Consider the following 27,878-nt stretch of genomic DNA (forward strand, 5'->3'; position numbering starts at 1 on the left):
TCACCAGACATCAAATCTGCTGGCACCTTGATCTTGGACCTCCAAGCTCCAGAATTGTGAGAAATAAATTTTTGTTGTTTATAAGTCACCCAGCCTATGATCTTCTGTTACATCAGCCTGAATGAACTATGGTTAAAATAGGATATTGTCAGGGGAGAGGCTATAGCTCAGTGACAGAGTGCACAATTAAACCCAGTACCTCCATTTGAATAAACAAATAAACCTACTTCCCCCCACCAAAAAAATTAAAAATGGGTATTATCTCACCACATTCTCCTGAATTGCATCAATGCAATTAATTTTATTGATGAGCCTGTACCACTGACTATTGGACCATACTACTTGACCATTCCTGACCTCCCTCCTGAGTCCCAGACCTGTGGTTCCCGCAGCCTCCTGAAAAAGCTCCTTGAGAAATCTCTCAGACGTCCCACACCCACCATGTCCCCAAATGGCCTTAGTGTGTCCACAAAACCTCCTTCTCCTTTGTCCTCATCTCAGTGACAGCCTCTTTGTCCCCCATCCCCCAGGGCAGAGGCCTGGGCCTTTTCCTAAATGCCCCCATCACTCCCATCCTTCCTTGGGATGTCAGTTTCACAGTCTGTTTGCCAGGCTTCCTGAGCATCCCTTCCACCTGCGCCTTCTCCTCCCTACCCCAGGCTTTGGTCCAGCACCATCCCCTTCTGCCCGCTCCCCAGCCTATAGCTTCCAGCCCTGAGCCATTCTCCACAGGGCAGTGAAGACATCTTTCTGCATCTGACCATATCCTTCAGCTTCTTGGCTCTAAATTCTCCTCTGATAATTCCTAAGCTCCACAAAATGTGACCTCAGCCACCTTGCTGTCTCATCACAGACAACCTGGTCCAGCTGTCTGTCCCTGTGTCCCCTGGGCCTCTACTTCTACGGTGAAGGAGTGGCAGGGGATGGTCAGAGGACCTCCATAGTCACTTCACCCAAGACCTCTGAGGAGGTGCTGAAGTTGGGCCTATTGGTTGAACAGAGAGTGGAGTTCAAAGGCACATTTGCTTTTTGCTTTTCAGTCCCCTTTTCCCCTTCTTGACATACAATTTTCTTACAAGAACTGCCCTTACCTACACATGAGCAAGAGATTAGGGTGGGATTGACTACCTTCAGTTCCAGGGGTGAGCTCTGAAGGGCTTCAACCAATCAAGGTCCCATTCCTCTGGCAGTGTGAGTGGTAAAGTGACCTTACAACCCCATTCAATCAGAGTCTGATAGGACTTTTGCCTGGGAATGTTGGACTCCAGCCCCTTTTATCTTGGGACAATAGGACAGACATGTAGATGTGCAGCCTCAGATTGGGGCAGGGGGGCTGGCCTGAGGTCAGAGGCCAACCTCAGAGAAGGGCAGAGCAGGGAAACATGGAGCCAGAATCCTATGGACATTGTGGCCTTCTGGATCAAACTGTACCTGAAGTCTATATTAACAAAGTCCATAAATTACCATTTCTATGTGGACCATGTGAGTGACACTTTTGCTATCTGCAACTAAAATAAAAGTCAGCCTCTCCAGAGTCCCCTCCTTAGGCTAGACACTAGATAGGTGTTGACATTCAAAAAATTTAACAACCGTTTTAAACCTGGGCACTGAACAATCAGAACAGACTGCAGGCCATAGCAACAGGCCTGGGTCACAGAGGACCCTGCTGGATGGTAGGGAGGTCAAGGGCACCCTGGGGAGGGGCTGAGTTGGCAGGCACACAGAGAAGCCACTGGTCTACCAGCTGGCCGAGAAGGACTTAGATATTTTAATAACCTATGTGGCTGGGTGGTACAAACTAACTGAACATGAGTCCTGACGAGGACCCACCACTGGTGCTGAAATGAGAAGTGAAAATTCAAGGAAAACAGGAAGAAGGTCCTGGGATGAGTGACAGGTTGCTTTTCCAAGATGGCCCAGGAAAGGAGAGATGAGGGTGGGTGGTGGTTGGGGCAGGCAAGAGACTCAGGTCAGCAACAACTTCTTCAAGGTTTTTTGAGTACATCCTTGTTCTCCTGCACTGCCTTGGGGATGACTCTGGAGCTACCCCTGGAGCCACCCCCAGATTTGGTCCCAGAGGTCCTGATGAAGACTCTGGTGTTGGAGTGGGTGCTGTAGGTGTAGGATTCTGAGGCCATGATGTTACCGATCTTCCAGTGGAGGACGTTGCAGGCCTTCATCATACAGGGCAACAGGAGGCAGAAGATGAGGTAGAGGATGACCAGGCTGACAAACAGGCTGGCTGACACCTGCAGGCACCACACAACAGGCATGGGCGGGTGGCCTGGGGGCCACCACCCACCCAGCGGGGCAGCTCCTGGGCGGCCACTCACCATGAGGATGAAGAAGGCCCGCTTGGCGCTGAGTGGGAGCCCGTGGATGTGCAGCAGGAAGGTGAGCTGGTAGTCACAGTATGTGCTCTTGTCCACACCTCTGGTGGGGGATGGGGTTCAGGATCGAGGGAGGAGCTAGGCACCCCAGGCAGCCCCCACCCACAGGGACCACAGGTCTGGCTCACCTATTGCTCACCAACACCTTGAAGTAGAATTCAGGGGCGAAGATGCTGTGGGGAACAGTGTCGTAGCACGGGGAGTTCTCCAGACAGAGCCACCTGGGGGCCCGAGTTCAGGACCTTGTGATACAAATCATACCTACCACGTACGAACCCCTGACTTCTCCCTCCACCCCACAAACTCCAGGTGAGCACTAATGACAGGCAATCTCATACCTTCCTCCCCGATTCACCCCTTCACTCATGCACCCAATAAGGCTGACGGAACCCCTACCAGGAGACAGGCTGTTTGTGAACTCACTCGTTTCCTCCTGTCTTCGCATCTCCGATGTCGAGTGCTCCATTACTATGCCTTCATCTAGACTATGGATTCTATACCTATTACGTGTCAACTCCTCATTTTTCCCTTGCTGCCCTCATTCCTTCATCCCACAAATGTAGCCTAAGAAGCTACTAGGTACAAAGTCATCTTCCTTCATCTATTCTTTCCTTTATTCATGTATTCAGTAAACACAGGGTGAATACTGACGAGGTGCAGGTTGGTTACTTTGTTCATTCATTCACTTCCTTCATTTGCTCAAGGCACCATTTTCTTCCTCTCACTGACTCAAAAATAGTTATTGAAGCCCTGTATGCTAACTCATTCCTTCATTGTTTTATTCGTTCATTAATACCTCCATCTGAATGTCAATAAATGCCCACCGTGAATGAATCAATTAATTTGTTCACTGTCTCACTCAACAAATACTCTGTTGTTTATTCTGGACTGGACCCCTAAGAGAGATAGGCCCTACTGGAGACAGTGCCGGCCCAGAGGGGTCAGAGCTGGGCAGGGGAAGCACAGGCAGAGCGGTCAGGGTGGGAATGGGGAAAGTACAGGAGAATGTGAGACCCAACAGAACCACCTAGAGGAGTCAGAAGAGTCCTCCCAAATGAAGGGGCTTCTGAACTAAGGCCTGAAGAAAGAGTAAGAGGAACCAGCCCTGCAGACAGAAGGTCCAGCTTGTGTAAATTCAGCCTCATTTGAGGAACACACAGCATAGCTTCAGGATCAAGAGATGTCCCAGAGGCAGAAAGGATGGATAGGTCCGATAGATTGTAAGCAAGGAGGGGAGAAGGGGGCCAGCAGTCGGGCCAGGTACTCACTCAATGCCTAAACTGTTGTGGGACATGATGTTGAAGGCCGAGTCCTTGGTGGTCGTGTTCTTCGTGGTCCAGATGAGGCTGCGGGTCCTGTGCAGGAAGCAGTAACCTCAGTCGGGGGTGGGGGTGGGGCTTGGGGGGAGGGGGAGGCCAGCAGCGTGAAGCAAGGGAGCTGGGAGGGGAAGAGACTTGGGTGGGCGAGGCCTCAGGTTGTGCTCCGGGCCAAAAAGTGTGAAATCCTAGGAGCCTGGGCTGTGGGCGGGGCCGGAGATACCAAGGTGGGTGGGGCTTGCAGTCAAGACTAGGTCTATGGCTGGGAAACTGAAGGGGCCAGCAGTGGAAGAAAGGCTGATTATGGGCCAGGTCCCACAGGGATTACTTGTCCAGAGGGCTGTTGAAGCGGTAGATCTCCTCCTCGCTGTATTCCTTGATGGTGTCCATGGTGGGCCCGCCGCCCACCACCTTCAGTACGTAGCTGCCGGGAGCACAGGTGCTCATGGACTGGCCTCGGTGTCCAGAATCCTGCATCACCTCTACCACCCAATCCCCACTCTCTCCCCACCTCCCCACCCCACTCCCATCAGCCGCTAGCTTGGCCATGCCTTTACCTGCCCTGAAAACTGCCAGAATCTCCCGTCACCAAGTCTTGGATCAAGAAGAAGGGGTAGAAGACTGTGGGGTAGGAGGGGTTGAGGCCAGAAGGAGGAGAAATTAGCTTGGAAGTGGAGGATGGAGAGGGGAGGAAGGGGAGATGAGAGGACCAAGGGGAAGAGCAGAAGATGGGTGGATGATGAGTGGGCAGGAGGAAAGTTTAGGGAAGGCAAAGTGGCCGGGGCAGAAGACACTGAACAATGAGAGGAGGGGACCGGAAACGCACTATCGCGGAAGAAGAAGCAGGGCATCTCAGGATCCACTTGCACGCAGTCGAAGTAATGCTTGTTCTGCAGGCGGCTGTACTCCAGCGTGTAGGTGATGTCGAAGGCCAGGCGCTTGCCTGGGGGGCAGCCGATAAGCACTGGTATCATCAAGCTGCCCTGAGTGAGAGGAGAAAAGCCTTACTCTGGAGGGTGGGGCGGGGAGGACACCCCTCCTCCCACACACACTGCCACCACTTGCCAGGTTCACCATCATCAGAGGGCAATGTCATCATTATTATCCTTAAAACAACATTCTAATAACTGCAAACACTTAGCTCTTATGATGCACCAGCACTAAGGAATGTTCTAAGTGCCTTATGTATTCATACTCATTTAATCCTCAAAACAGACTTGCATGGTAGACTATTAATATCTCCATTTTAGAGATGTCAAAAGTGAGGCACAGAGAAGCCAAGTCATTTAATTATCCACAGCCACACAGCTGGTAAGTGGCAGAGCTGGGATTCAAACTGAGACAGGTTGCTTTCAGCCGCCTCCAGAATCAGATATACAAAGCCACCAACACCTACACCTACAGAGCATCCGACTCCTAGCTGGACTTTGGGGGATGGAAGTTGAGCCCGATTTCTCAAATAAGAGACCTGAGGGAAGCATGGAATACATGAGGGAAGCGGAGCCCAGAATGGCGGTCAGGGTAGGGGACCCCCGTGACATTGTCCTAGGAATGAAAAGTCCTTGGCCCATATCAGGGTTAGGGCTCAGGGGTTTCATCCAAGTCTCAAAGGGACATGGGCATCTGGAGGCTGTGGCCTGGGTTGATGATGACTGTGCAGAGGGGTCGGTGGCCCTAGATTAAGCCCTTCCCACCCCAGGCCTGGGCCAAAGACTTTACACCTATCAGCCACTAAGTCACAAGGAAGTCTAATGAGCATCTCAGATTCAATCTATCCACAACCCACCTCAGTTTATGGTACCTCTTTCCTCCATGTTCAGGCTTGAGGCCTTGGCCTCATCCTGGAAACCTCTCTTTCTCTCACTCCCACATCCAGTCCATCCAGATACTCTGTTGTCTCTAGACTTCAAAATAGAGCTATTCTCCCTGACAACCTCTCAGCTCCTCTGCCCCACCCTGGCTGGCCCAACCTGCTCCCTCCCTGGTGTCCCTGTTCCAGCCCTTCCCTCCAGAGCTAACCCCCACATGCAGCCAGGGGGACCCTGTGAACACCTGTGTTGCTCCTCTGCTAGGATGGCTCCCGAGGTGTCACCTCACTCACCGGGGCCCACTAGGCCTGGCGTGATCTGCCCATCACCACTGTGATCTCATCTCTCTTCATGCTCCTCCTCGCCTGCCCTGATCCAGTCATGCCTGCTCCTTACTGTTCCCTTAGTCTGTGAACCATACTTCTGCTTCCAAGTCTCTCTGCAATCCGTCACCTCTCACTGGCACACTTTCTGGCACATAACCATGTGCTCGCTTCCTCTCCTCCTTCAAGTCTTTGCTCAAATGTTTCCTCCTTAGCCAGGCCTTCCCTGAACCATCCTATGGAAAAGGATAACATACCCCACATCCCTAGCCTGCTTCTTTTTCTCCTAGTGCTCACCGCCCCTTAACATCCAATATCCTTTATTTCTCTGGATTATTGCCTGACTCTGTTCTGGGTTGAATTGTGCATCCCCAGAAGATAGGCTGAAGTCCTAATCCCCGGGTACCTGCGCCTGTGACCTAACTTGGAATAGGGTCTTTGCAGAGGTAATCAAGTTAAGATGAGGTCGTACTGGACTAGGGTGGGCACTAATCCAATGACCAGTGTCCTTATAAGTGTCCTGTGAGGATGGAGGCAGAGTTGGAGTGATGCATCTTCAAGCCAAGGAGTGTCAAGGATTGTCAATGACCACCGGAAGCTGGGCTGGAGGCCTAGAACTGATTCTCCCTCAAACTGCAGAGGAGAACAGTCCTGATTCTGGACTTCTGTCCTCCACAACTGGGAGAGAATACATTTCCCAGTTTGTGCTAATTTGTCATGGCAGCCCTAGGAAACCAATACACTACCTGCTGTCCCCCATCCCACTCAATCCCGCCACTAGGAAGTCAGCTTCGCAAGGACAGGAATTGTGTTTTGTTCACCGCTGTAATCCCAGCACCTAAAGACCAATGCTGGCATGTGACGGGCACTCAATAAATATTGGTGGAATGAATGCATAAGCTCCAGGCACTGGGAGTGAAATCTGTTCCTGGTCTGTCCCCTCAATCCCAGCCCCAACCCCATTCTCCCCTGGAGGCCTATCTCTGGAGCTGGCCTGCTGAGGGCTGCCCCAAGCCTTGAGTGCCTAGTATGCGGAAGTTCATTTCTTCCTTCCTTCATCCAACATATTTACCGATTGAGAACCCACTGTTTATCAGATTAGTTCCAGTTTCCATTTTTCCCAGGATGGGGAGCCAGAGAGAGTCTCCAAGCCTTCCAAATACACATACTTCTTGATCTGGCAATGTGGGGGAGGGGAGAGAAAGGGACAAGAAATCTAAAAGGCCCCAGCCTGAGAATGCAGATAGAGAGAAGTCAGACTGCATTTCACCTTCAGCTCCTCTGTTTCCCTGTTATTTATTTATTTATTTATTTATTTATTTATTTATTTATTTATTTAATTTATTTATTTTGGTGGTGGGAGGTCATTAGGTCTCTTCATTTATTTATTATTAGTTGTTGTTTTTTTTAATGGAGGTACTAGGGATTGAACCCAGAACCTCGTGCATGCCAAGCATGTGCTCTACCACTCAAGCCCCTCCCCTCCATGTTTAAAAAAAATTGGCTTTTTAAACCTTAAACTTTAGTTTAGGTGGATATTATGGTCACGAGAGAGAGAGAGAGAGAGAGAGAGTAGACATATATATGCATATATATATACACACACCCATATATATAGTAAAAATTTCATTTCCTCTCCCATCTTCCAGCTGTCCTGCCTCTTCCCTATTCCGAGAATAGGGAACCACTCTGAGGACTTTCTTGCCTATTTTCCCAGAGTTTCTTCTCGCAAATAAAAGCAAGCATGGATATATGTTCTCAATTAACCATTCATGCTCACATTTTGTTTATACTGTTCTGTCCCCTGCTTTTTTCTCTTAAGAATAAAATACACTTTGGAGATCATTCGACATCAGTATGTGGAGATCTTTGTTCTCTCTGCCTTTTTTTTTTTCTTTCTTTCTTAACAGCTGAATAGTTTTCCACTGCATGGAACCACCATTTATATAACCACTCCCCTAATTAACAAACATTTAGGCTGTCTCTAGTCTTTTGCTGTAACAGTGTGTTTGCAGATCAGATTCCCAGAAGGGATCTGCTGGGTCAAAAATGGAGTTAACTCTGAGTTTGGTGTCATGATTAAGAGAAAAATAATGTGTATCACTAAGGATAGCAGGAAACACTTCCTGGATGCTGAGGTCAGTCATTCTTCCCTGCACATGACCTGGGTTCTCTAATGTAATCCAAGGAATTGGGGGCTGTTACAACTCAATTTTTTTTTATACTACCCTGGGTCATACCAAGCCAGGAGGGAGGATCCCCAGGCTCTGTCTGCTGGAGAGTGGGCAGGGCAGTGGGTAAGAACAAGGCCTCTTCTACCACTTATTAGCTCCCGGGGTTACTCTAAGCAGATGTCTGCCCCTCTCTGAGCCTCAGTGTCTGCTTCTATGTGAAGGAGATATTGTATGTGTAAACAAGTGAAAACCAAGGACCCAAAGGCTTGAACGATGCACGAGCAAGGTGTGAAAGAGGGGCCAAGCCGGTCCACAGGCCACCTTTGTACTGATTGGAAGAAGCCTTGTGTCATAGATACTTTATGTTCCCTCTGCAGAAAAGTATCAGAAGGGACATTCAAGCCTGTGTGCAATCTGAAAACATGGGTGGCTGGAAGGAGCGAGTGAGTGACTGGGCAGGGAAATGACGAAAATGAACAAGAAGGAAGAAATTAGGAAGTCATACATGGGATTCCCAGGGGAGGCCCTTGGACTCAGCCCTGTTGAGACTTGACCCAACCCCTTCCCTCCCAGCACAGGGCCGAGTACCCCAAGTCCAATACTTGCATGCGGGGCCCCTGGAGCGTGTTCTGAAAGCAGTGCCAGGCAGAGCCCACCACCTGTGAGTAGGAACAGGTGATGATGGTTTAACACAGGGTCCCAGTCTTTCCCCTTATCCCGCCTCCCTCTTTGCCGGGCTTGGACCACACCTTGACGAGCATGGAGGTCTTCTTAAGGTGATGTCCACTAATGCCTTGGTCAAAGCAAGACCTTTTATCACTGAGCGTAACCTGGGGTTGAGGGCAGAAAACGGGTCAGCAGGCCAATGAGAGAACCCAGAGACAGTTAAATAACCGAGGGTTTCTAACGGGTCCACTAGTAGCTCTGCCTCCACTTCTCCTTCCCCATCTGGTCTCACCCAGAAAAGTACCAAGTAGCGATTAATAAGGACCTCCTTCTTCATCACCACCTCGATGCAGCCCGGGTCGCCCAGCACCACCGCCAGCTTTGCCCGACTCTGCGGCTGGACGGAGACCCCTGCTTGGAGCAGAGGGAGGGATTAGGGCCTTCAGCCAGACCCGAACGAAACCCCGCCCCTCAGATTCCACCCGGCCCCGCCCACAGACCGTGCTGGATCTCCGACTTGAACAAATGCCCCTGGGCGGTCAGGAAGATGGAAAAGCTGTAGCTGGTGCCTTTGTCCAGGAAGATGCGCTCGGGCAGCTCATACTCGGCCTTGAGGTCGTAGATCTTTTCGTAACTAGTCATGTCAATGTGCACCTTGCCCGCGCTCCTCCAGTTGCTCGCCAGGTAGAAGTAGTAATCCTGGGGGACCGGATGCCGGCCAAAGTCAGCCCCAAGAGACAAGGGACGGTGAGGGTGTCAGGCTGGGTCCTCCCCGACTCGCAGCCCTCTCCACTCACCTGATCCTGCTTCCTGTCCTTCCACCAGCGCCAGGTGGGGTCGTGGACCGGGTCCGCGTAGGGCTGCAGGGACCGCCAGCATCACGAGGAGGGCCGGGGTGCGTGTCCAGGTAGGCGGCACCCCAGACCCCTTCCTATCCTCAGTCCCAGCCGCTGACTCAAAGCGAAAGATACAAACCCCGGCCCCGCCCCAAGCCCCGCTTTCTGCCCGACGGCCACACCCCAAAGCCACCTCCCCGGAGCCGTGCTCGACGCCCTCCCCAGCCCCCTCAGGCCCCTCAGCCTCAGACGCACCGGGGATGCTCCGCTCTCCCCCACCCTCCGCGGTGGTTCTCCCAGCCACGTAGGCCTTGCCTCCTAAGCCTCTGCAGTCCTGCCTCAGACCAGCCCCGGCCCGGAAGCCCCGGCCGCCTCCAGGCGCCCACCTTGTCGTACACGGAGTGCAGCCAGAGCAGGTAGTAAACGAGGCCCTGATAGGCAGCGAGGGAGATCTCGTTGTGGAAGCCCGAGGGCTCCAGGACGCGCGGCGGCTGTGCTCGGTAGCGCTCCTGCCGCGTGTAGATTTGCGGGTTGGGTAGGTCCCGCAGGCGCAACACCATGAAGGGGCAGAATTCGGTGAAGGAGAGAGTCAGGTGACCCCTAGGTAGCGGGAGTGGAGAACGGCAGTTGACTTTTCCGCGCCGGCCAGGCGCACCTGGAGCCTCCGAAGACCTTTTTCTCACTTCAGTGCTGACTACCCAAGGCTAATCTAGCCTGGACCTTCCTTCTCAGCCTCTGCCCCGCCTGGCCCTGGACACATTCCCCTGGTCGTCCCTCGGTCCCTCCAACCAGAGTCCTGGACTTCAGCCTAGACTCACCAGGAACCCTCCAAGTATTCAACCTCCTAAGCACCTTTCCACGTCCCTCCTCCCCCAGCTGCCTCTCACAGGTGACCAGAAGGATCACTACTGAACATAGTAAAACCATGTAGTCCCTTCCCTTAGTCCCATCATAGTTCCCCAGGCTCCTCAACACGTAGTCCAAGTTCCTCCCTATGACCACCACTGCACTCTGTCTGCACTGCTCCCTCACAGTTCTTGACAGCACAATCTCCTTTCTTCCCTGGGTCCTTTGCACATGTGGTTCCCCCATTCTGGAACACCCTTCTCCATCCTGTCACCTGGACAATTCTTCCTCACCCTTCAGGTCACAGCTCATGCATATCTTCCTCCTTGAAGCCCTCCCTGATGCGTCTTGCCCACAGGCTGGGTCAGACCGCTCCTTTGAGCCCAGCCTAGTTGTTGAGGATGGCTTGGTCCTCCCCCCCAATCCCCATCCCAGAAAGGGAGCTTCACACGAATGGGAGCCTAGGGCTCTCTGACTACTGCTGTGGTCCAGTATCTTCTCACCCTTGCGGCTTCAAGTGGTAGCCGTTGCTGAGCTGCTGGTACATCAGAAGCTGCTCCACAGGCACAAGCCTCTTGACGAGCCTGCCCTGCTGGTTGTCTATAAGGTATACCAGCTGCAGTGGGAAGGCAGGGCCATGTGAGCTGGCGTCAGCCACCCTCTGGCTCCCCATGTCTCCCCATAGCCCCCCACCTGGCACCTGGTACAGTTTTCTGTCTTCGTAGAAGAGGGTGACCATGGTCTCATTGGGGGCGTAGAGAGAGGACTGGTGCATCACCTGTAGGCTGATGTACACCTCCCAGCCCTTGGATGGAAAGAGCTGGTTCACCCGGTAGCTGCCCTCCAGGAGGTACCAGATCTGGGGGTGCAACAGCTGGGTATGTGTGTGAGGACCACAGGCCCTCTGACCCCGTTGCTCCCTCCGCTGAGTGTGAAGGTCCCATTCCCTGCAGGGTGAGGCTTGGGAGCTCACCTCCAGCTGGGACCAGCTTTCTAATTCCCAGACTCAACCACCTTTGCTTCCAGCCCTCACTCGCCTGGATAAATTTCTTCAGTGTTTCAGTCTGCTTGAGTTTCTATTACTTGCAGTATAAGCATTCCTAATACAGACACCCCGTAAAGGCTGGGGTTCTGACGAATGAGCCCTCTTTTTTCCTTTTCACTCTGCACCCTCCAGGGTCTCACTATCCCCGTGGCCTCAGTTTCCCATCTCTGCACTGATGCCCACCCTCTCATCCCCCCAACACATTTGGCTCTAGACCTCACCTTCTTCTTAGCTTCAGCCTGGAGGATCCCCTCTAGGCTCCAGCATGTCCCCCCCTCCACGTGGCCTCCTCTATGAAGTCCTCCCGGACACACACACACACACACACACACAGATGCGATCTGAACTACCATAGGTGCAGTTTGCCCTGTTGCAACCCTGACTACTCTGAACTGTCACTGTCTGGGAACAAGTCCATCTTTCCAACTGGACTGTGACCCGGTGAGCACAGGGCCTGGGCCTAACTCAGTCATCACTGTGTCCCCAGCACCGGGTCAGGCATACAGTAAGTGCTCAATATTTATGAACTGAACAACTGCATGACGGAATAAAAGAGGCACCCCTCTGGCAATCACATCATGGCTCTAAGCACAAGTCTTGCACTCTGCTGAGTGACTTTGGAAGAGGTACTTGACCTTTTTGAGCTCAAGGAGTCTCAGCTATAAATGGATCTCCTGTTGCCCTTCCCCCGGAGTCCCTGAGGACCTTCCCTCCCTTGGGCCCCTTTACTCTAATGGGGAAAAGGGAGACCCCCCAGGATTTGGGGGTGGGCAGAGAGGAGGTGGGAAGAAGGGCAGGGCGGCCCACCTCCTCGGTCTCTGTGACAATAGCCACGTCCCCATGGAATGAGTTGACCAGGTACTTGATGGACAGCTCCTTGGGGAAATCCGCCAGGTAGATGAAGTTTTGATTGTTATAGCTGCTGGGGCAGAGATAGGAGGTAGGGGCACCCAGGCAAGGCCCCTGGGGAATATCTGTTCCCCCCACTGGGCCTAACATGATGCAGGAACCATCTACTCAGTCCTCCACCAGCCTTTTAAGAATGGGACCCTAGCTTCTGCCCCCAATCCAAACCCTCTGGCTAACCTACCCATCTGTAAACAGGAGCATTCAACCAACCTGGCAGTGTGCCAACAGCCCATGGCATTGACGTTGGATCTCTTAGGTTCCTGAGGGGTAAATTTCCCCAGACAATACCCTTCCATTGCCCATACAGATTGGGTCTTTACATCAAGTTTCATTCAAGAAAGGGCTCCCAGCTTTAAAATACCGGCTTCCCCCATCCTTCCCTGCCTACCCCAGCCCATATTTCCCCCATCCCAGTTCCTGACAACTTCTGGACTTGGGCATACTCTGAAAACCTGGTGACTTCAGAAAGAACCCCCACTCTAATGGGGCTGGGGAGGCCGAGTCAGCCCATCCCCCATACCTCATCAGGAGGAAGTTGCCCCAGATGAACAGCCAGTTGTTATATGGGTTATAGGACATGCCCTTAGGTACCATTGAGATGTTGGTATAAGACTCTGCCCCTAGGATATTCAGGAACTCCAGGCCTTGAGCTGGCAGACAGAGGAAGAGTGGATGCAGCAGTGAGATGGGGTCACCTGGGCCCCTCTTGGCCCCCACCCAGCTTTGCGGCCCCCTCTGCCTTCCCCTCCTACCGTCAGGGATGAATTCTGGGACGGTGTAGAGGATGACCAGGTAATCACGGACTGCAGGTGGGGAAAACGCAGCAAACTCTCCTGAGGCCCTGAGCTTTCAAAACCTGAAACTGGGCAAGTCCCCAGCCCCTCGACTCCGCCAAAGACTCTCCAACGGTTTCCCACTTGGGCCTATTAGCTCTTAGAGTTTCTTTATGTGGATTGTCCAAAGGCACTGCCTCTGAGAGGATACAGTCCTGTTAGGGCAGAGGACTTGCCTCCTCTGACTCCTTGGCTGGGGAGCACCATGCACAGCTTGTACAACTGTACATGGCAGCCCTATTCTCACTTCGGGTAAAATCAAATCAGATCTCCTTACTGTGCACCACAAGGCCCTTCCAGATTTGGCACCTGCTCATCTCTCCAATATCCCTCCCTTGGCTTTCCCCTCTGTTTCAGTCTCATTGACTTCCTCTCAGCCTCTCCAGCCTGTTCACCACCACTGCCCCTTACCCAGCAGTGACAGAACAACATTTCCTTCTGGCTGGCTGCTGGGCACAGATCCCACAGGATGGGCCCTCAGTTCACACCATGGGCTCTTGCCCCTTCCCACTCAGCCCCCCATGGTGCCCCAATTACCCAGGTCATAGCTGACCACCTGGAAATACTTCCTGGTGGAGGGGTCTTCAATTTCCACCAGCAGCAGGAGATTGTAGTGACCAGCAACGAACACGGCCCAGGTTATGGAGCAGTTGACAACTGGTTGGGAAGGAGGAGGTCCAGAGTAGCCCCGGGACCCCGCCCCTCTCTGTGGGCTCTGTAACTGTCATGCCCATCCCGGTTGACTCTCCACCCCTCCCCAAGAAACTACCCATCCATTCCCATGAGCTCTCCCACCCTTCCTTGCTTTCCCACACCCTCCAACCCCCCATTGCCCACCCCCAAACCATCTGGGAGCTGAGTACCTTTTATCGCATCACACACAGACTGCTGCCTGGGCAGCAACTCGAAGGACACACGGCCATCTGCAGAGCAGAACAGGTCAATTCTCAGGCCCTTCACAGCCCGGCCAGCATCTCAACACATCAGCTTTCCAATTATCTGTGGTAGAATGCCTGTGCCTCCCTCTTAGTCTTTGTGATTCCATGGGAACAGGTCTCACCCAACTGGCCTTTCAGTCATTCACATCTGGCCTATCAAAGTTATATCTGCCTCTGGTCACAGTAATTGGCTCAGGTCTGGGCATGTGACCCAGAATGAGCCAAGGTTGCACCCTGAATTCATGCTAGAGTTAATAGGGAAGAAGCTGCTCCCACTCTCTCCAAGTGACTCAAGACAGGTGGGAGATGTGAGCTCTGAGTTCCTGGAGGTCATCTTTAACCCTCATGAGAGGAGTACCTACCTGAATAGGATGCCAAATGACAGGGCTAATAATGAGAAACCCTGAACAGCACTCACCATGTCCCCAGCACTATGCTAAGACATTTACATATGCTAACTTATTTAATCTTTATGTCAACATGATGAGGCAGGTACTAGTAACATCAGCCTCATTTTGCAAATGAGGATAGAAGGCCAAAAAGAGAGATTGTCACCTGTCTAAAGCCACAGGTGACTTGAATTGGGTGTGTTAGCGCAGTCTCTCTCCAGAAGCTGTGCTATAATCCCTATGCTATACAACCTTGCCAAGAGATAGCCAGAGTCCTGGCAATATACCCTGTGAGCCTCTGGATCCAGCCATGCCTGATATTGGATCCTGGTCTTTCCATTTATAGAAGTCTACAAAGTTTTTATACTTAAATGATTTTTAAATTGAGCTTCTGCCCTTTGAAACCAAGCACATCATGAAGATACAGAGCACACTCCAAGCCCTGCGCTGACAAATGTATAAACCCATCCCAAATCACAGAGACAACCTCCAACCTGAGATCCCTCCTGAAGGAATATGGTGAGGGGTGAGGGCCTGGGGTCAGAATTCTTGGAGGTGAGAGGGTATGGAGGGGGTCTCTCGGGCTGCCAGAGGACTGCAGCCTTACCTGTGATAGTCCCCAAGTAGACGTAACCTTCGTGCTTGCCAGCGGTGAGGGCCATGATGTACTCGGAGCCATTACTATGGAAATGCACGGGGCACAACTTCTTGACACACTCGTTCTCCAGGACATGAACCCATTTCTCTGCGGGGGGCCAGCATAGACATTTGATCCTGGGACCTAGCCACCCATCCACTTTCCCTGGTCTTGATGAACCTGTTATCTGTCCTCTCCCACTGGAGCAACTGTTGAATGTGGTGTCTGAGGGACCCTTGGTGCAGGGCCCCAGCTGCTTTTGAGAAAATCCCCCTTGCTCACACTCTGTCCATGAAGTTCAGACTGGGCTGACCCCACCCTTGCATTCCCTTGGCCAGAGCGATTGGTTCTGAGCTGGGCATGTGATCAAGCTGGGCAAATCAGAGATAGTCTCAGTTTTCAACCACTAACAAAGAGATGGTCTTTCCTGGGGTCCCTGAGGGTATAAAAGTCTGCAGTTGCTAGTTGGGGCAGGGAATCACCATAGCCATCACAAGGATGGGGCCTGTCTAACAGCTACAGTGAGCCCCTAGATCCAACTGTGCCTGAAACCCACATGCTCCTGAGTTTTTCAGCTAAGCTGATTAAACAGCCCATTCTTTGACTTAAATCTAATTTAACAAGTGAAGTTCTTCCCACCATCAAAGGGCCCTAAGAGAGAAAGAGAGGAAAATGAAGTTGTTGGGAACATCCATTAACTAATATAGGTTACAGTAAAAGTTTTGGTGACCCAATAAGTTGTCATCGCTCATTTACATGGGGTGGGGGTGGGGGTGGGGTGGGGTGGTGAGAAGAACTAGGGCTTTGGTAAAAGATGAGGCTGAATCAAAAGCTCTTTTTCCTCTCTGATTAATCCTGTTCATGGTTTTGCCCCTCCAACAGCCGACCTCTGTTTCTGTCTGTCTTTCTGACTCTGTGCCTCTCTCCAGACCCTGAAATTTCTCTCTTGGTGTACATCTTTCTTCCCATGTCTTTCTCTGTCTTTCTGACTTTGTGTGTACGTGTGTGTGTGTGTGTGTGTGTGCAAACGCTCGTGTTCGTGCATATATGTTTGTCTCTCTGCTCCCTCCCTTCACTCTCACACCACTCTCTGTGGCCCTTAGTTGGCTCACAGCTCCTGGGAGAGGCTGGATGAAAGCCTCACGCCAGCACCCAGAGGGCAGGAAAAGGCCATACAATGTGGGCAGCGACACTTCAGGAGCCTGGGAAGTCCCTCCAACTCCACCCACCCCAAAGGCAATTCCAGTCCCAGGTGCCTCCAGGGGATGGATTCACTGAGGTTCCCTCCCCTGGGCTCCAATGGGCAGGTCCCCTTGCCTAAGACGCCAGGGACACCCAGGTATGTGACCCAGCCACAGCTCCCTCACCGCTGCCATGGTTGCTCTCGTGGAGTGTGATATAGGTGCCCGTAAAATAGTAAACGAGCTGGTTCTGCCGAATGAAGAGGGTGCTCTCGGTGGCGATGGCATCGTAGATGGTGGCGGTGAAGCTGGCCTGGGGGCAGAAGGAGCCTACCCAGCAACTGTTAATGCTCAGCTGCAGGGGAGTAGAGCCAGGGGTGAGCAGGCGGCCTTGCTCTTAGCCCCCACATCCTGCCTCGAGATGGGGAGGAGTAGGGGGAGCAACTACTCTGACAACTGCCCAGGATGTATACATGCGCTGCCCCCAGGGTGCCCTCCCTGCTCACCCTGCAGCAGCATCTTGGGGACCAACTTCCCCAGCACCCCCAACCCCCAGAAGCAGGCGATGCAGGCCAGAGCCGGCTGGGGCCTCCTGTGCTCCCTAGAGCTGGGCAGCACACAGCGGACACAGTAGGGCTTGGCGGGTCCCATTCTACTGTGAACACAATCGGCTGATTCAGGCTGACACTATCTGAACTCACTGACCAACCACTAACACTGGCCATGTCACTGACAGTGTCCCCCTCCCAATTTATACAGATGTTCCTTTTTTGAGGGGGGGAAGGTAATTAGGTGTTTTACTTATTTATTTTAATGGCGGTACTGGGGATTGAACCCAGGACCTTGTGCATGTTAAGCATGTGCTTTACCACTTGAACTATCCCCCTGACCTCCTCCCAATTCATATGCTGAAGCCCTGGCCCCCAATGAGACTGTATCTGGGCCTTTAAGGAGATAGATAATCAAGGTCTGATGAAGTCATAAGGGCGGGGCTCTAATCCCACTGGACTGGTGACTTTATAAGAAGAGGAAGAGACAGCAGAGAACTCTCTCTCTACACTCAGGCACACAGAGAAAAGGCCAGGTGAAGATACAGGGAGAAGGCATTTTCTGCAATCCGAGGAAAGAGGCCTCACCAGAAGCCAACCCTGCTGACACCTTGATCTCAGACTGGCAGCCTCCAGAACTGTGAGAAGATACATGTCTGTTGTTTAACCCCCCACCCCACCCCCATCTCTGGCAGTCTTATTATGGCAGCCAGAGCAGAGTAATACACAGGGTCAGAGGAACAAGTTAATCAACTCCATGAAGAAGCAAACAGCCAAATTCTATATGACAGATGGCCTGATTTCTTAAATTACCTGAAAAAAAGGTGGTTGGTGATTGATGGTTGGGGGTTGGAGGAGAGCAGACTTAGAGGTGAGCAGAGTATTAAGAGACTTAACAATCTAATGCAGTGTATTGCCTGATTCAAACAAACATTTTTACATAATTGGGGGGAAATGACTATAATCAGGTTCGATGATATTAAGGGGTTAATTGCTAATTTTGCTGGGCATTCTAATGGCATTGTGGCTTTACTTCTTAAAAGTCCTCATGTGGGGGGAGGGTATAGCATGCACAAGGTCCTGGGTTCAATTCCCAGTACCTCCATTAATAAACAAACTAACAAACCTAATTACTTCCTCTCCCCCCACCCAAAAAAGAAAAAAAAAAAAGTCCTCATGTGTAAGAGATACTTCCCTCAAGTATTCCCAGAATTTATAGGTGAAATGGTGTGATGGCTGGAATTTTCTCTCAAAAATTCCAGAAACAAAAAAATAGTGGGACCGAAAAAAAAAAGCAAAATATTAACTATTGAAGTTGGATTCATTATATTATTCTCTTTTTTGTGTGTGTTTGATTGAAATTTTCCACTAAGAAGTGGAATTTTCCACTGACTTTTCCAATAAAAAGGTATATATCAAAGCAAAACTCAAGGCTCTGCAGCTAAGGGAAATTTTATTAAGGAGAACATGAATATTCTCACATCTCTGCCCTACTCAGCATCAGAAGAGTGTCCTTGAAAGTGTAATTTCTAAAAAAAACTCATAATCCATTCAAACTACAGACATTGTTGCTATGCCTGGTAAAACTAACCTGTGCCCTCTAAATCTGTCATTTTGATTCATTGTCATACTCAATGTAGTGCCCTGATAATATTTAAAGTGATGCCTGTTTTCTGGAAGAGATACTTGGAAATTTTCTCTGCTAAGCTATGAGAGGATCATCACACCTCCCCTCTTCTCCCACATACATGAGAAAAAGAAAGCTGTGAGTCAGCTGGATTTCTTCTTTGAGCAAAGTTTAAGACTTCGGGATCATCTAACTCAATAAGCAGCCTGTTGGGTTTCTCTGGCTCCAATGATCGAATCAAGGTGGGCAATTGGTGAACTGCATCAAGTGGAAGGAATCTTGTGATTTGGGGGCTGAAGGATAACAGGAAAGATCTTTCCCACTGGATGTGGGCCTGAGAAGATGCAGCCTATGCAGTTTCAAGTACAGAGCTGTTTGAGCATAAACTCAATACAGAAGAACCAGGTCCAAGAGATAGAAAGAGAGAAACTCAGTCCTGGTGACATTGTTTGAAATCCTGGGTCAAGCTGGATCTGAAGTCCTAAATTTTTTGGTTATATGAACCAACAAATTTCTTCCTTCACTTTTGGCAGGTAGCTAGTTGAGCACCCAAATCCATTCCCTCCATGTTCTTTGGTAACTGAGTTTTAATAGGGCATGTGCCACCCAGGTAGAAATTATATTTTCCAGACTCCCTGGCAGTTGGATATAGCCATGTGACTAATTTCTCAGTAACAGGATGTGAGTAGGAGTGAAACTTGCTTAAGAGAAAACAGCCTGCCGTCCATTTCTGCTCTTTCCCCTTCCCATTGGCTGGAATATGGACATGGGCGTGGCCCAGCTCCGATCATGCTGATGAAATCAACATGTGGGGTCTAGGAGATGGTGAAGCAGGAAAATAGAAGGAACTTGGGTTTCTTGCTTCTGGACTGTTCCAGGAATGAGTAATAGCATCTATTTAAGCTTTTCTCTCTCAGGGGTCTCTTTGTTACAGCATCTAAACCTGACCAACACCCGGCCGAGGAGGAGAGCTGGAATCCTAGGGGCAGTCTGGAAGGGAGTGGTGAAGTGAAACAGGAGAAGGGAAAAGAGGAGACAGCAATATGGGAAAAATCCCTAATTAAAGAATAAAAATAAATGGGCTTCGATTTTGGGGTGATGGAAATTTTTTGGAAATAGATACTGTGGTGGTTGCACAATATCAGTGTACTCAATGGCGCTCAATTGTTCATTTTAAAGTGGTTAATTTTAGGGGGGAGGGTATAGCTCTAGTGGCAGAGCACATGCCTAGCATGCACAATTATCAGAGGAACAAGTCAACTTCCAAAGCCTGGGTTCGATCCCCAGTGCCTCCATAATAAATAAATAAACAAACTTAATTACCCCCCCAAAACCCCCCCAAAAAAACCTTTAACAAATGGTGAATTTTATGAATTTTATGATTTTTATCCTTGATCAATTAAAAAAGAAAAAGAACAAGGACGCCTGAAATTGAAATTGAACTTCTCACTCCCCTGACATAAGCCCCCTTCTCTGCCCTCGAAAGCTCTTCAGCAGAATCCACATCGATCACATATTCCCTGTGGGTGTGTTTGGGTCAGGAGCATGAAAACTGAATCATGTCTGGAAAGACTTGGGCCAGAACGGAGAGGGCTGACCCAGGACAGGGAGGTGGTCTGTAAATGGAGATGCAGGTATTCAGAGCCAGAGGGAACTGAGAGAACATTAATCCACATGAGGTCATCAGAAATCATCGGTGGAGCTTTCAACCTTGATGGGAGGAGGCTGAGGGCAACTTCTGGGGTTGCTGTGGTGCACGGTTGTTACCTTGGACACAGTTAACAACCAGCATTTTCTCCCCTCAACTTGTGGCAAAGCTACCTACTTTCATTTGGGGGAACCATCCTTTCTCTGCCTCTTGTCTTGGCTGTCCCCCTCATTAGAATAGAGCGCGTGCCCTGGGCTAAGCTAGCCGGCACATTCCATTATTTTGAAACACACTACCCAAGAGTGGCCAAACAGGCCCAAATAAATTTCAGGATTTTTAAAAAGCTATTTGGGAAACAGATGCTCTCTTTCTCTGCCTTGGAGTTGGGATGATATGAGCCACATTGAGGACAGGGCTAATCCAGAAGTGGAGCTGAAAGCTGGAGTCCTCATGTGAACCCTGGGTCAAGGCAGGCCTGCAGGCTGATCTGGGCTCAGGCTTTGCCGTTAGGTGCACCTATTCAATGCATTTCTCTGCTTAAACCAAACTGGGTTGGAGTTCTGCCTACAGCTGCAAAGAATCCAAACAGTTTTGTCATTCACACCAAAAGAACCTTGCTTCAGACACCCCATCCCGCATTCTGGGAATAATACAGGCTCACAATGATGAATTTGAAACCCTGGGAGCCAGATGTATATCGCAACTCAGAATTTTCCGGAGTTTAGAAGGAAATATGGCACCATATATACCATTCAAACCCTCTGCGGGGCCTGGGGCAGCACCCCATAATCAAACCCCTTAATACTTCTGTAGGACAGCATCTGAATAGTAACACTAAATGGGATGCACAGAGACCAAAACAAGCAGACTTTGTTAGCTCAGGTCAGGGTTTCTCAACAAATGCATTTTACCCTTCAACTTATGAAAATGCTCTTTGGATTTCAGAATTACAAATGGTGGACCTATAAATGATAATAGCTTTGATTCACATAGTACTCATTCTGTGTCCAGCTGATATTAATTTAGATCATCCTCACAATAATCCTGTCAGGTAACTATAACTACTGTTCCCATTTTACTGATGGGGACTCTGAGGCCCCGGTAGGTGGAGTGACTTGCCCAACATCACACAGCCAGGAGGTGGTAGGATTTGAACCCAGGCTGTCTGGCTGCAGTCTTATGTCTTTCCTTCATGCTATCTGCCTTTTATGGGGGCTGATATGCCTTCGAGGACCCCTTCCGTGGCCCCAGGCCCCACCCCGTTTTGGAAGCTGAGGCCTCGCCCCCTTCAAAAGGCCCCCCACACACCATCTGCCCTGCACCACTCACCTCTACAAGGAAGAAGTCCTTGAAGTTTGTGTCGGTCAGCAGGATGGACTTCTCCTCAGGGATGCCGCCCAGGATGAGCACAGGTGCCTGGTCCACAGTGTACCACAGGGGCCGTGATGGGGCATTCACAAAGTACCGGGGTATCAGATTGAAGAGCTGTAGGGCAGGGGCAGGAGGGCTGCTTAACAACCCCCTACCCTCCCACGGCTCCGTCTCACCTAGGGTCAAGGCTAAAGAATTTACCCTGACCCACAAGACCCTGAGACCCCATGTAATTTGCCCCATCACCTCTTTGATCTCACCCCCCAACACTCTCCCCCTCATCCGCTCTCTCCCAGCCACATCAGCCTCCTCACTGCCTCTAAGACATACCATGCATGGCTCCCACCTCAGAACCTTTGCATTGGCTGTTCCCTCTGTATGAAATGCTCTTCCCAAGTAATCACATGATTCCTTCCTCTCCTCCTCAAAGGCTTGACTTGAATGTCAACCTTCTCAATTATGCCTCTCTTGACCATTCCATTAAACACTGCCATCCCCTCCTGCACGGACCCAATTCCCCTCACCGTCTGAATTCGCTCCAGAGCACTTACCATCTTTTAACCTGCCATGGAATTTACTTTTTATGTTTACTGGTTTCTTGTCTGTCTCTCCCCCTAGAATGTCAGCTCTAAGAGGGCAGAGATTTGGGGCTGTGTGTTCACTGTTATGTTCGCATGGTGCCACACTGTGTGCTCAGAGGAAGTGCCTGCTGAATGAATGAATGAATGAATGCACGCATGCACTGTGATTAAGACTATGGGTGTGGGAGTCAAGCAGATACAGTTTCAAGTCTCATTTCATGTGTTCATGATGAGAAACTGTGGGCAAAAGGCTCTATCCCTTTGGGGCCTCAGTTTTCTCCTCTTTAAAATGGGTATGTGACAGAACCTTCCCTCATGGGTCTCTGTGAAGACCTCAGGTGATTGTGCATTTAGCAGAGCACATCCCCCCAGGGCCTGGCACACAATTAGCACTCTGTAAATTGAATCTGCCACTTGTTTGGGATGTAATCAGGGCCCCAGCCTACTCTCTCTAACCACACCTTCTACCCTTCCCCACAACCGGGCCGGCTTACCTCATTTCCCACAGTGAAACGCAGTGTGTTGTCTTGCTGTCTCTCCAGGAAGCCGTTGATGTTCACCCAAAAACTGGCGGTAGGTGTGGGGCAGGCACCTATGAGGGTTCCCACTCCGGCCCTAGCACACAGCCACCCCCCCCCCCGCCCTGTTCCCACCTTTTGGGCTCCTCCTGTCTTCTTTGGGGACCTGGGGATTAGGAAGTCCCTCCCAGAGTCTACCCCACTGCTCTGGGCTTGGGAAAGGGCACCTTTTATTGGGAATGAAGGGCCCCAGGCCATTGCTGCTGACGTCCACGCGCATGACCACGCTGCCGTTCTTGATGGGCATGGGCGTATACCAGCTCATGACACACACCTCCTCGGCGTTACACAACTCTGCAGGCAGGCAGTGGGCACTGAGGCTGCTGGGGCCTTCCAGCAGCTCCCCACAGGCCAGAGACCACCGGAACTCCCTGCAACTCCCCATGCCCCAGGCCCGTCCCAGCCAAGGGGCCTCTGTGTGGCCTCATCTAGGCTACGAAGCTGCTGAGGCCTCCCTGGGCCCCTCTCCAGGCTACAGACCACCATGAGGCCCCCAAAACTCTCACGTCCCCCCACCAGGTCATGAATCCCTCTGATGACCCCAGCTTCCCCTCAAAGCCCCAGCAATGTCCCCACACCCCTGCCAGGTTGTGATCCCTTCAGGGGCACCCCTCCGCCCCAGGCCCACCTTTGCTGCGGAAGGGGGCTGCCTCCATCTGGATCTGTAGCTGCTCTATCTTCCAGTGATAGAAGTTGACTGGGGACTGGAAGCTGACCAGCACCATGGGCTTCAGCCCCGTCAGGTGGCCCTTGCGAACCAGGGCCTCGGAGAACTGAGGGTAAGATGGCCCCACAGGCATGTCTGTAAGATAGCCTGTGTATCCCCCTGCTGTGACCCCACCTTTACTAGCCTGTCTTCCTGGGCTGGGTCAGGAGAACTGACCCTTCACCATGGGAAGGTCAGAGAACATGATCCAGATTTGGGGCTGGTGGATTGGCCAGACTAGGAGAGGGGCAAAAGCACTACAGGCTGTGGAGAGAGTCAGGAGGTCTTCCTGGAGGAGGAGAGTCCATAGCAAAGTATTCAGACAGAATGTGGATGTAGGGAGTGCGTAGGGAAGGACCACACGGGCTAAGCATAAAGGTAAAGGTGGGAGTGCCTGACACCCCAAACTGCTAGCAGCCTCTTCCCTCACTTCAGGGATTCCAAGCCCCAGTCTTGAGAAGCTTCCGCCCTTCCTGCAGAAATTAGACTCTCTGCCACCACCACCAGTCAGAAAATAGCCAGGTTTGGGGTTGGGGCCTGGGGATGAGGGTAGGGTGGGGCAGTTAGACAGGAAGGAACTGGGGTAAAGGGTGATGGGGCAGCCAGGGACAACCTCGCAGAGATACCAGGATCCTGGCTGGGCTGAGAAGGGCAAGGAGGGCTTAGAGTGGAGATAGAAGGAGGAAGAAGGGTGTTCCAGGGTATGAATCAGCATAAGCAAAGGCTTGGAGGCATCCTCAGGAGAGAGCTGTACTCCAGGCACTGCAGCAGCTGCGTGGTGGGCGAGGTGTGGGACCCGGACAGGAGATTTCACAGGTCTGACCCCCTCTACACAGACCTTCACCCTGAGGAATGCCTCAGCCAGGGCCCTTTCAATCTTGCCAACCTCACCTGCCCCAGCCCAGCCTCCGGGTTTCCCATCACAGGGCAGTAGGTGCTGTGGGGTGGGGGGACCTCCTCCCTGTCAGGGCAACAGTGGCTATGACTATCCTGGCCCCATCCATCCTTAATTTCTGCCCAGACCATCATCTGCCCCCCCACCCCATCTCTTTGCTCCCTGTCCCACCCCACCCCCACAGCAGGAGGGAGCCTGCGGACACCTGAGTTTGCCTCCCTCCTCTGCTCAGAACCTTTTCATGGCTCCACCTCACTCAGGGTGTAGGCCAAGTCCTCACTATCCCCTCCCACTGTCCCCCTTGTCACTCTGCTCCCGCCACACGGGACTCTTAGCTGATCCTCAAACACACTCCAGCTTTGGTCCTACTTCAGGGCTGATGCACTGACCCTAATGCTTCCCCTGGTTCTCCTCATGGGCCTCCCCTTTCATCATTCAAGGCTCTGCTCCAGCCTTTTCAGAGACACCCCCCAGCCACCCCAGCTAACACCCTCCTTTCGAAAACATCACCTCCTTTTACTTTCTTCTTTGCTCTGATTCCTCTAATAAATTATTTAACCTGTTTACTTGCTGATTGTCTGCTTCGCTGGTGGGCTGAATCCAGAAGAAAAACCTGGCCATGTTGTTTTTCACTGTGTCCCCCACTCCCTCACCCCCCCGACCCCGTTGTAAAAAAGAAGAAAAGAGGATCTGACTCGGAGTAGGTGTGGCATGAAGAGATAAAGGTATCATTATTAACATGCTTTTACAGAGAAGGAGAGAAGGCTCATGGAGTAAACTCTCTGCCCAGGATCACACTCTAAAAACTTGTTGCCAGCATTCAGTGAGCCCTGTCTATGAACCAGGCACTGTGGTAAGTGCATCACATGTATTTAATCATTTTATGTATTTTTTTCCCTTTAGTGGAGACACTGGGGATTGAACCCAGGCCCTCGTGCATGCCGGGCATGTGCTCTACCACTGTACTAAACCCCCTCAACCCCCTTAATTCTTTTATGAAAGCAGGTATGATCATTATTGTACCTGTGTTAAGGATGAGGAAACTTTGGTACAGAGAAGTTAAGTAACTAGCTTGAGATCACACAGCTATTATGTAGCAGAGCTGGGATTTGAACCCAGGCAGCCTGGCTCCAGAGCCGAAAGGATTAACTATCATGCTGTACTTCCTCCAAGTAAATGTTAGTCTATGGCAGATTCTACTGTCCTCAGAAGGCTGACATGAGATTAAAAAAATCTTGAAAAAGAACATAGTTGGAGGATTCAAACTTCCCAACTTGAAAACATACTACAAAGCTACAGTGATCAAGACTGTGTGGTACTGCCATATAGACAGATATATAGAGAAATGGACTGGAATTATACCCAGAAATAAACTCTTACCTTTATGGTCCATTGATTTTTGACAAGGGTGCCAAGACAATTCAATGAGGAAAGAATAATCCTTTCAACAAATGGTACTGGGATAACTGGATATTCACACATAAAAGTTAGACCCCTTCCTTACACCATATACAAAAACTAACTCAAAATGGATCAAAGATCTAAATGTAGGAGCTAAAACAAACAAACAAAAACCTTATAGAAGAAAACATGAGAGTAGATCTTCATGGCCTCTGGTTATGTAAAGCCTTCTTAGACAACACCAAAGGCACAAGCAACAAATGAAAAAAATTGATCAATTGGACTTCATCAAAATTTAAAATTTTTGTACTATTTTATGATATGTGAATTATATCTCAATAAACATAAAACTTTTGTGTTTTAAAGGACACCATCAAGAAAGTAAAAAGACATGGAACATGAAAAAATTTACAATTTATATATCTGATAAGAAACTAGCCTCCCATATATATTGAGAAATTTTACAATGCAACAATAAAAAGACAAATAATCTAATTTTTAAATGGGCAGAGACTCCAGATAGACATTTCTCCAAAGAATGTAGATAAATGGCCAAGGTACATATGAAAAGATGTTCATCATCATTAGTTATGAGGCAAATGCAAATCAAAACCACATTTAAAGAGGGGGAGGGTATAGCTCATGTAGTGAAGCACATGCTTAGCATGCATGAAGTCCCGGGTTCAGTTCCCTGGTACCTCCACTAAAAATAAATGAATAAATAAATAAAATTACCTCTCCCCCATAAAACCCCCAAAACAACAACAACAAAAAATTAGTAAATAAAAACCACCCTTAGAACCTGGAACCCTCATACATTGTTGATGGGAATGTAAAATGATGCACAGCTGATTTGGAAAACAGGCAGTTCCTCAGAAGTGAAAGAGTTAACGTATGACCCAGCAATTCCACTCCCTAGGTAGATACTGAAGAGAACCGAAAGCATATGTTTACACAAAAACTTGTACACACATGTTCATAGCAAAATGATTCATAACAGCCCCCCACCCCCAAAAGTGGATAACCTAAATGTCCTTCCACTAATGAATCTTTAAGTTCCCTGGGGTCTGGTAGTACCACTGCTATTTGAATGTTAGTGTTGGGGAAACTGAGGCCCACATAGAATGAGCCCACCCCCGGCTGCACCCACTCACCTCTCTTTTGCAGGAGTAATTGATCTTCAGGTAGTAAGGAAAGCCCAGGTATGTCTGCAAGGAGAAATTGGGCAAACGTTCAGAGCCCAGTGGGGTGCAGATCCAGGACCTCTCCCGTTCGCCTGACCCCAGTCCCCTCACCTTGTCCGGGTCGATGGGTGCATCCACCAGCAGGCTGAACACTTCATCCACTGTGTCCAGGGGCTCTTGATAGAAGAAACGATCGCTCGTGTGGTTCTCGCCTATTGCGTCAAACTTGTTCAGGGCAACCTGCCAGGTGCAGTCCTGTGTATCCTTTATCGCCCACAACCTCCATGGTGCTAACAGCACCACCAGCAGTGCCCTCAACTCTCGCAGAACTCGGAGTCTCGGCCACGCAGGGGACATCTCGGGGCAGCGAGCAAAGTGGCTTCAACATGGAGAATGCGGAGGTCAACACTAGCTTGCAAGACTGCTCTTGGTAGGCACTGTCTGAGATCCCACCTCGCTGCTGCGCTTCGCCTGGTCCCTGCTCCTGGCCCCGCCTCTGCACAGGCTTCTGGCCCCACCCCTGTTCTTGCTCCTTGCTCCACAACATCTCTTGCTCCTGGCTCCGCTCCTGCTCTTGCACCTGGCTCCACCCCTGCTCTTGCTCCTGGCTCGATTCCAGCTCTTGCTTCTGGCTCCACTCCTGCTTTTGCTCCTGGCTCCACCTCTGCTCCAAACCTCGGCCCTGCCCCCGATCCTGCATCCACTCCAATTCCGGATCCCACCTCTGCTACTACTCCAGGTCTCGCCCCTACTGTTACTCCTGGTCACGCCCCAGCTCCTGGTTCCCCCTTGTCTCCTCGCCTCGCCCCTTAACCTTGTCCCACCTTTCTTCTTTGCTCTGCCCCTGCTCTGCATCCCGCCCCTACTCTTCTTCACCCGGTCTCGGGTTCTGTTTCTTAATCTACCTGCTCCCCACCTATTTTTCCCAGTCCTGCTACTCCTTGGGATCGCGTAACTGCACCTGGCTCCACCCCCACTTCTGGCCCCGCCCCCCAGCTTCTCTTCGAAGGACCTCTTTCTCCGTCCTCTGGCCCTACCCAGGTACCAG

The 27,878-nt window shown here is 50.8% G+C and overlaps 1 protein-coding gene and 1 long non-coding RNA gene across 11 annotated transcripts; one reads left to right on the top strand and one right to left on the bottom strand.

Moving 5' to 3' along the window:
- Positions 1-1,745: 1,745 nt before the first annotated feature.
- Positions 1,746-27,878, bottom strand: CATSPERG (cation channel sperm associated auxiliary subunit gamma). 10 transcript variants are annotated; one of them, XM_072967142.1, is made up of 28 exons: positions 26,942-27,878; positions 26,801-26,854; positions 23,273-23,417; positions 22,812-22,938; positions 22,561-22,633; positions 21,444-21,599; positions 16,478-16,604; positions 15,081-15,218; positions 14,010-14,069; positions 13,684-13,803; positions 13,066-13,116; positions 12,834-12,963; positions 12,212-12,326; positions 11,060-11,218; positions 10,863-10,975; positions 9,900-10,113; positions 9,475-9,537; positions 9,178-9,376; positions 8,970-9,088; positions 8,761-8,841; positions 8,614-8,670; positions 4,533-4,689; positions 4,264-4,327; positions 4,035-4,130; positions 3,659-3,745; positions 2,519-2,611; positions 2,334-2,433; positions 1,746-2,249 (listed from the first exon to the last, which is right to left on the bottom strand). In XM_072967142.1, the coding sequence occupies exons 1-28, from the start codon at positions 27,185-27,187 to the stop codon at positions 1,986-1,988; spliced, it is 3,408 nt and encodes a 1,135-aa protein (XP_072823243.1). In that variant the 5' UTR covers positions 27,188-27,878; the 3' UTR covers positions 1,746-1,985. The 10 variants fall into 10 exon arrangements, 9 of the variants coding, with proteins under 9 accessions (XP_072823243.1, XP_031537600.1, XP_072823242.1 ...); XM_031681740.2 differs by having other exon boundaries at positions 12,212-12,323; positions 16,478-16,646; XM_072967141.1 differs by having other exon boundaries at positions 8,982-9,088; positions 16,478-16,646.
- Positions 17,238-19,560, top strand: LOC140698426 (uncharacterized). The gene is made up of 2 exons (XR_012076211.1): positions 17,238-17,710; positions 18,480-19,560. It is a non-coding gene; the product is annotated as an uncharacterized lncRNA (long non-coding RNA).

This window comes from Vicugna pacos, chromosome 9 (genome assembly GCF_048564905.1).
Source record: "Vicugna pacos chromosome 9, VicPac4, whole genome shotgun sequence".
Classification (NCBI taxonomy): Eukaryota; Metazoa; Chordata; class Mammalia; order Artiodactyla; family Camelidae; genus Vicugna; species Vicugna pacos.

Excerpts from the sequence above, each read along its gene's own strand:
- CATSPERG (XM_072967140.1), bottom strand. The coding sequence starts at position 27,187 with ATGTCCCCTGCGTGGCCGAGACTCCGAGTTCTGCGAGAGTTGAGGGCA. Across the intron at positions 9,089-9,177 it reads CAAGTCGGAGATCCAGCACG|GGGTCTCCGTCCAGCCGCAG; the intron begins GTCTGTGGGCGG and ends TGCTCCAAGCAG. Across the intron at positions 4,328-4,532 it reads CTGCTTCTTCTTCCGCGATA|TCTTCTACCCCTTCTTCTTG; the intron begins GTGCGTTTCCGG and ends CCTACCCCACAG.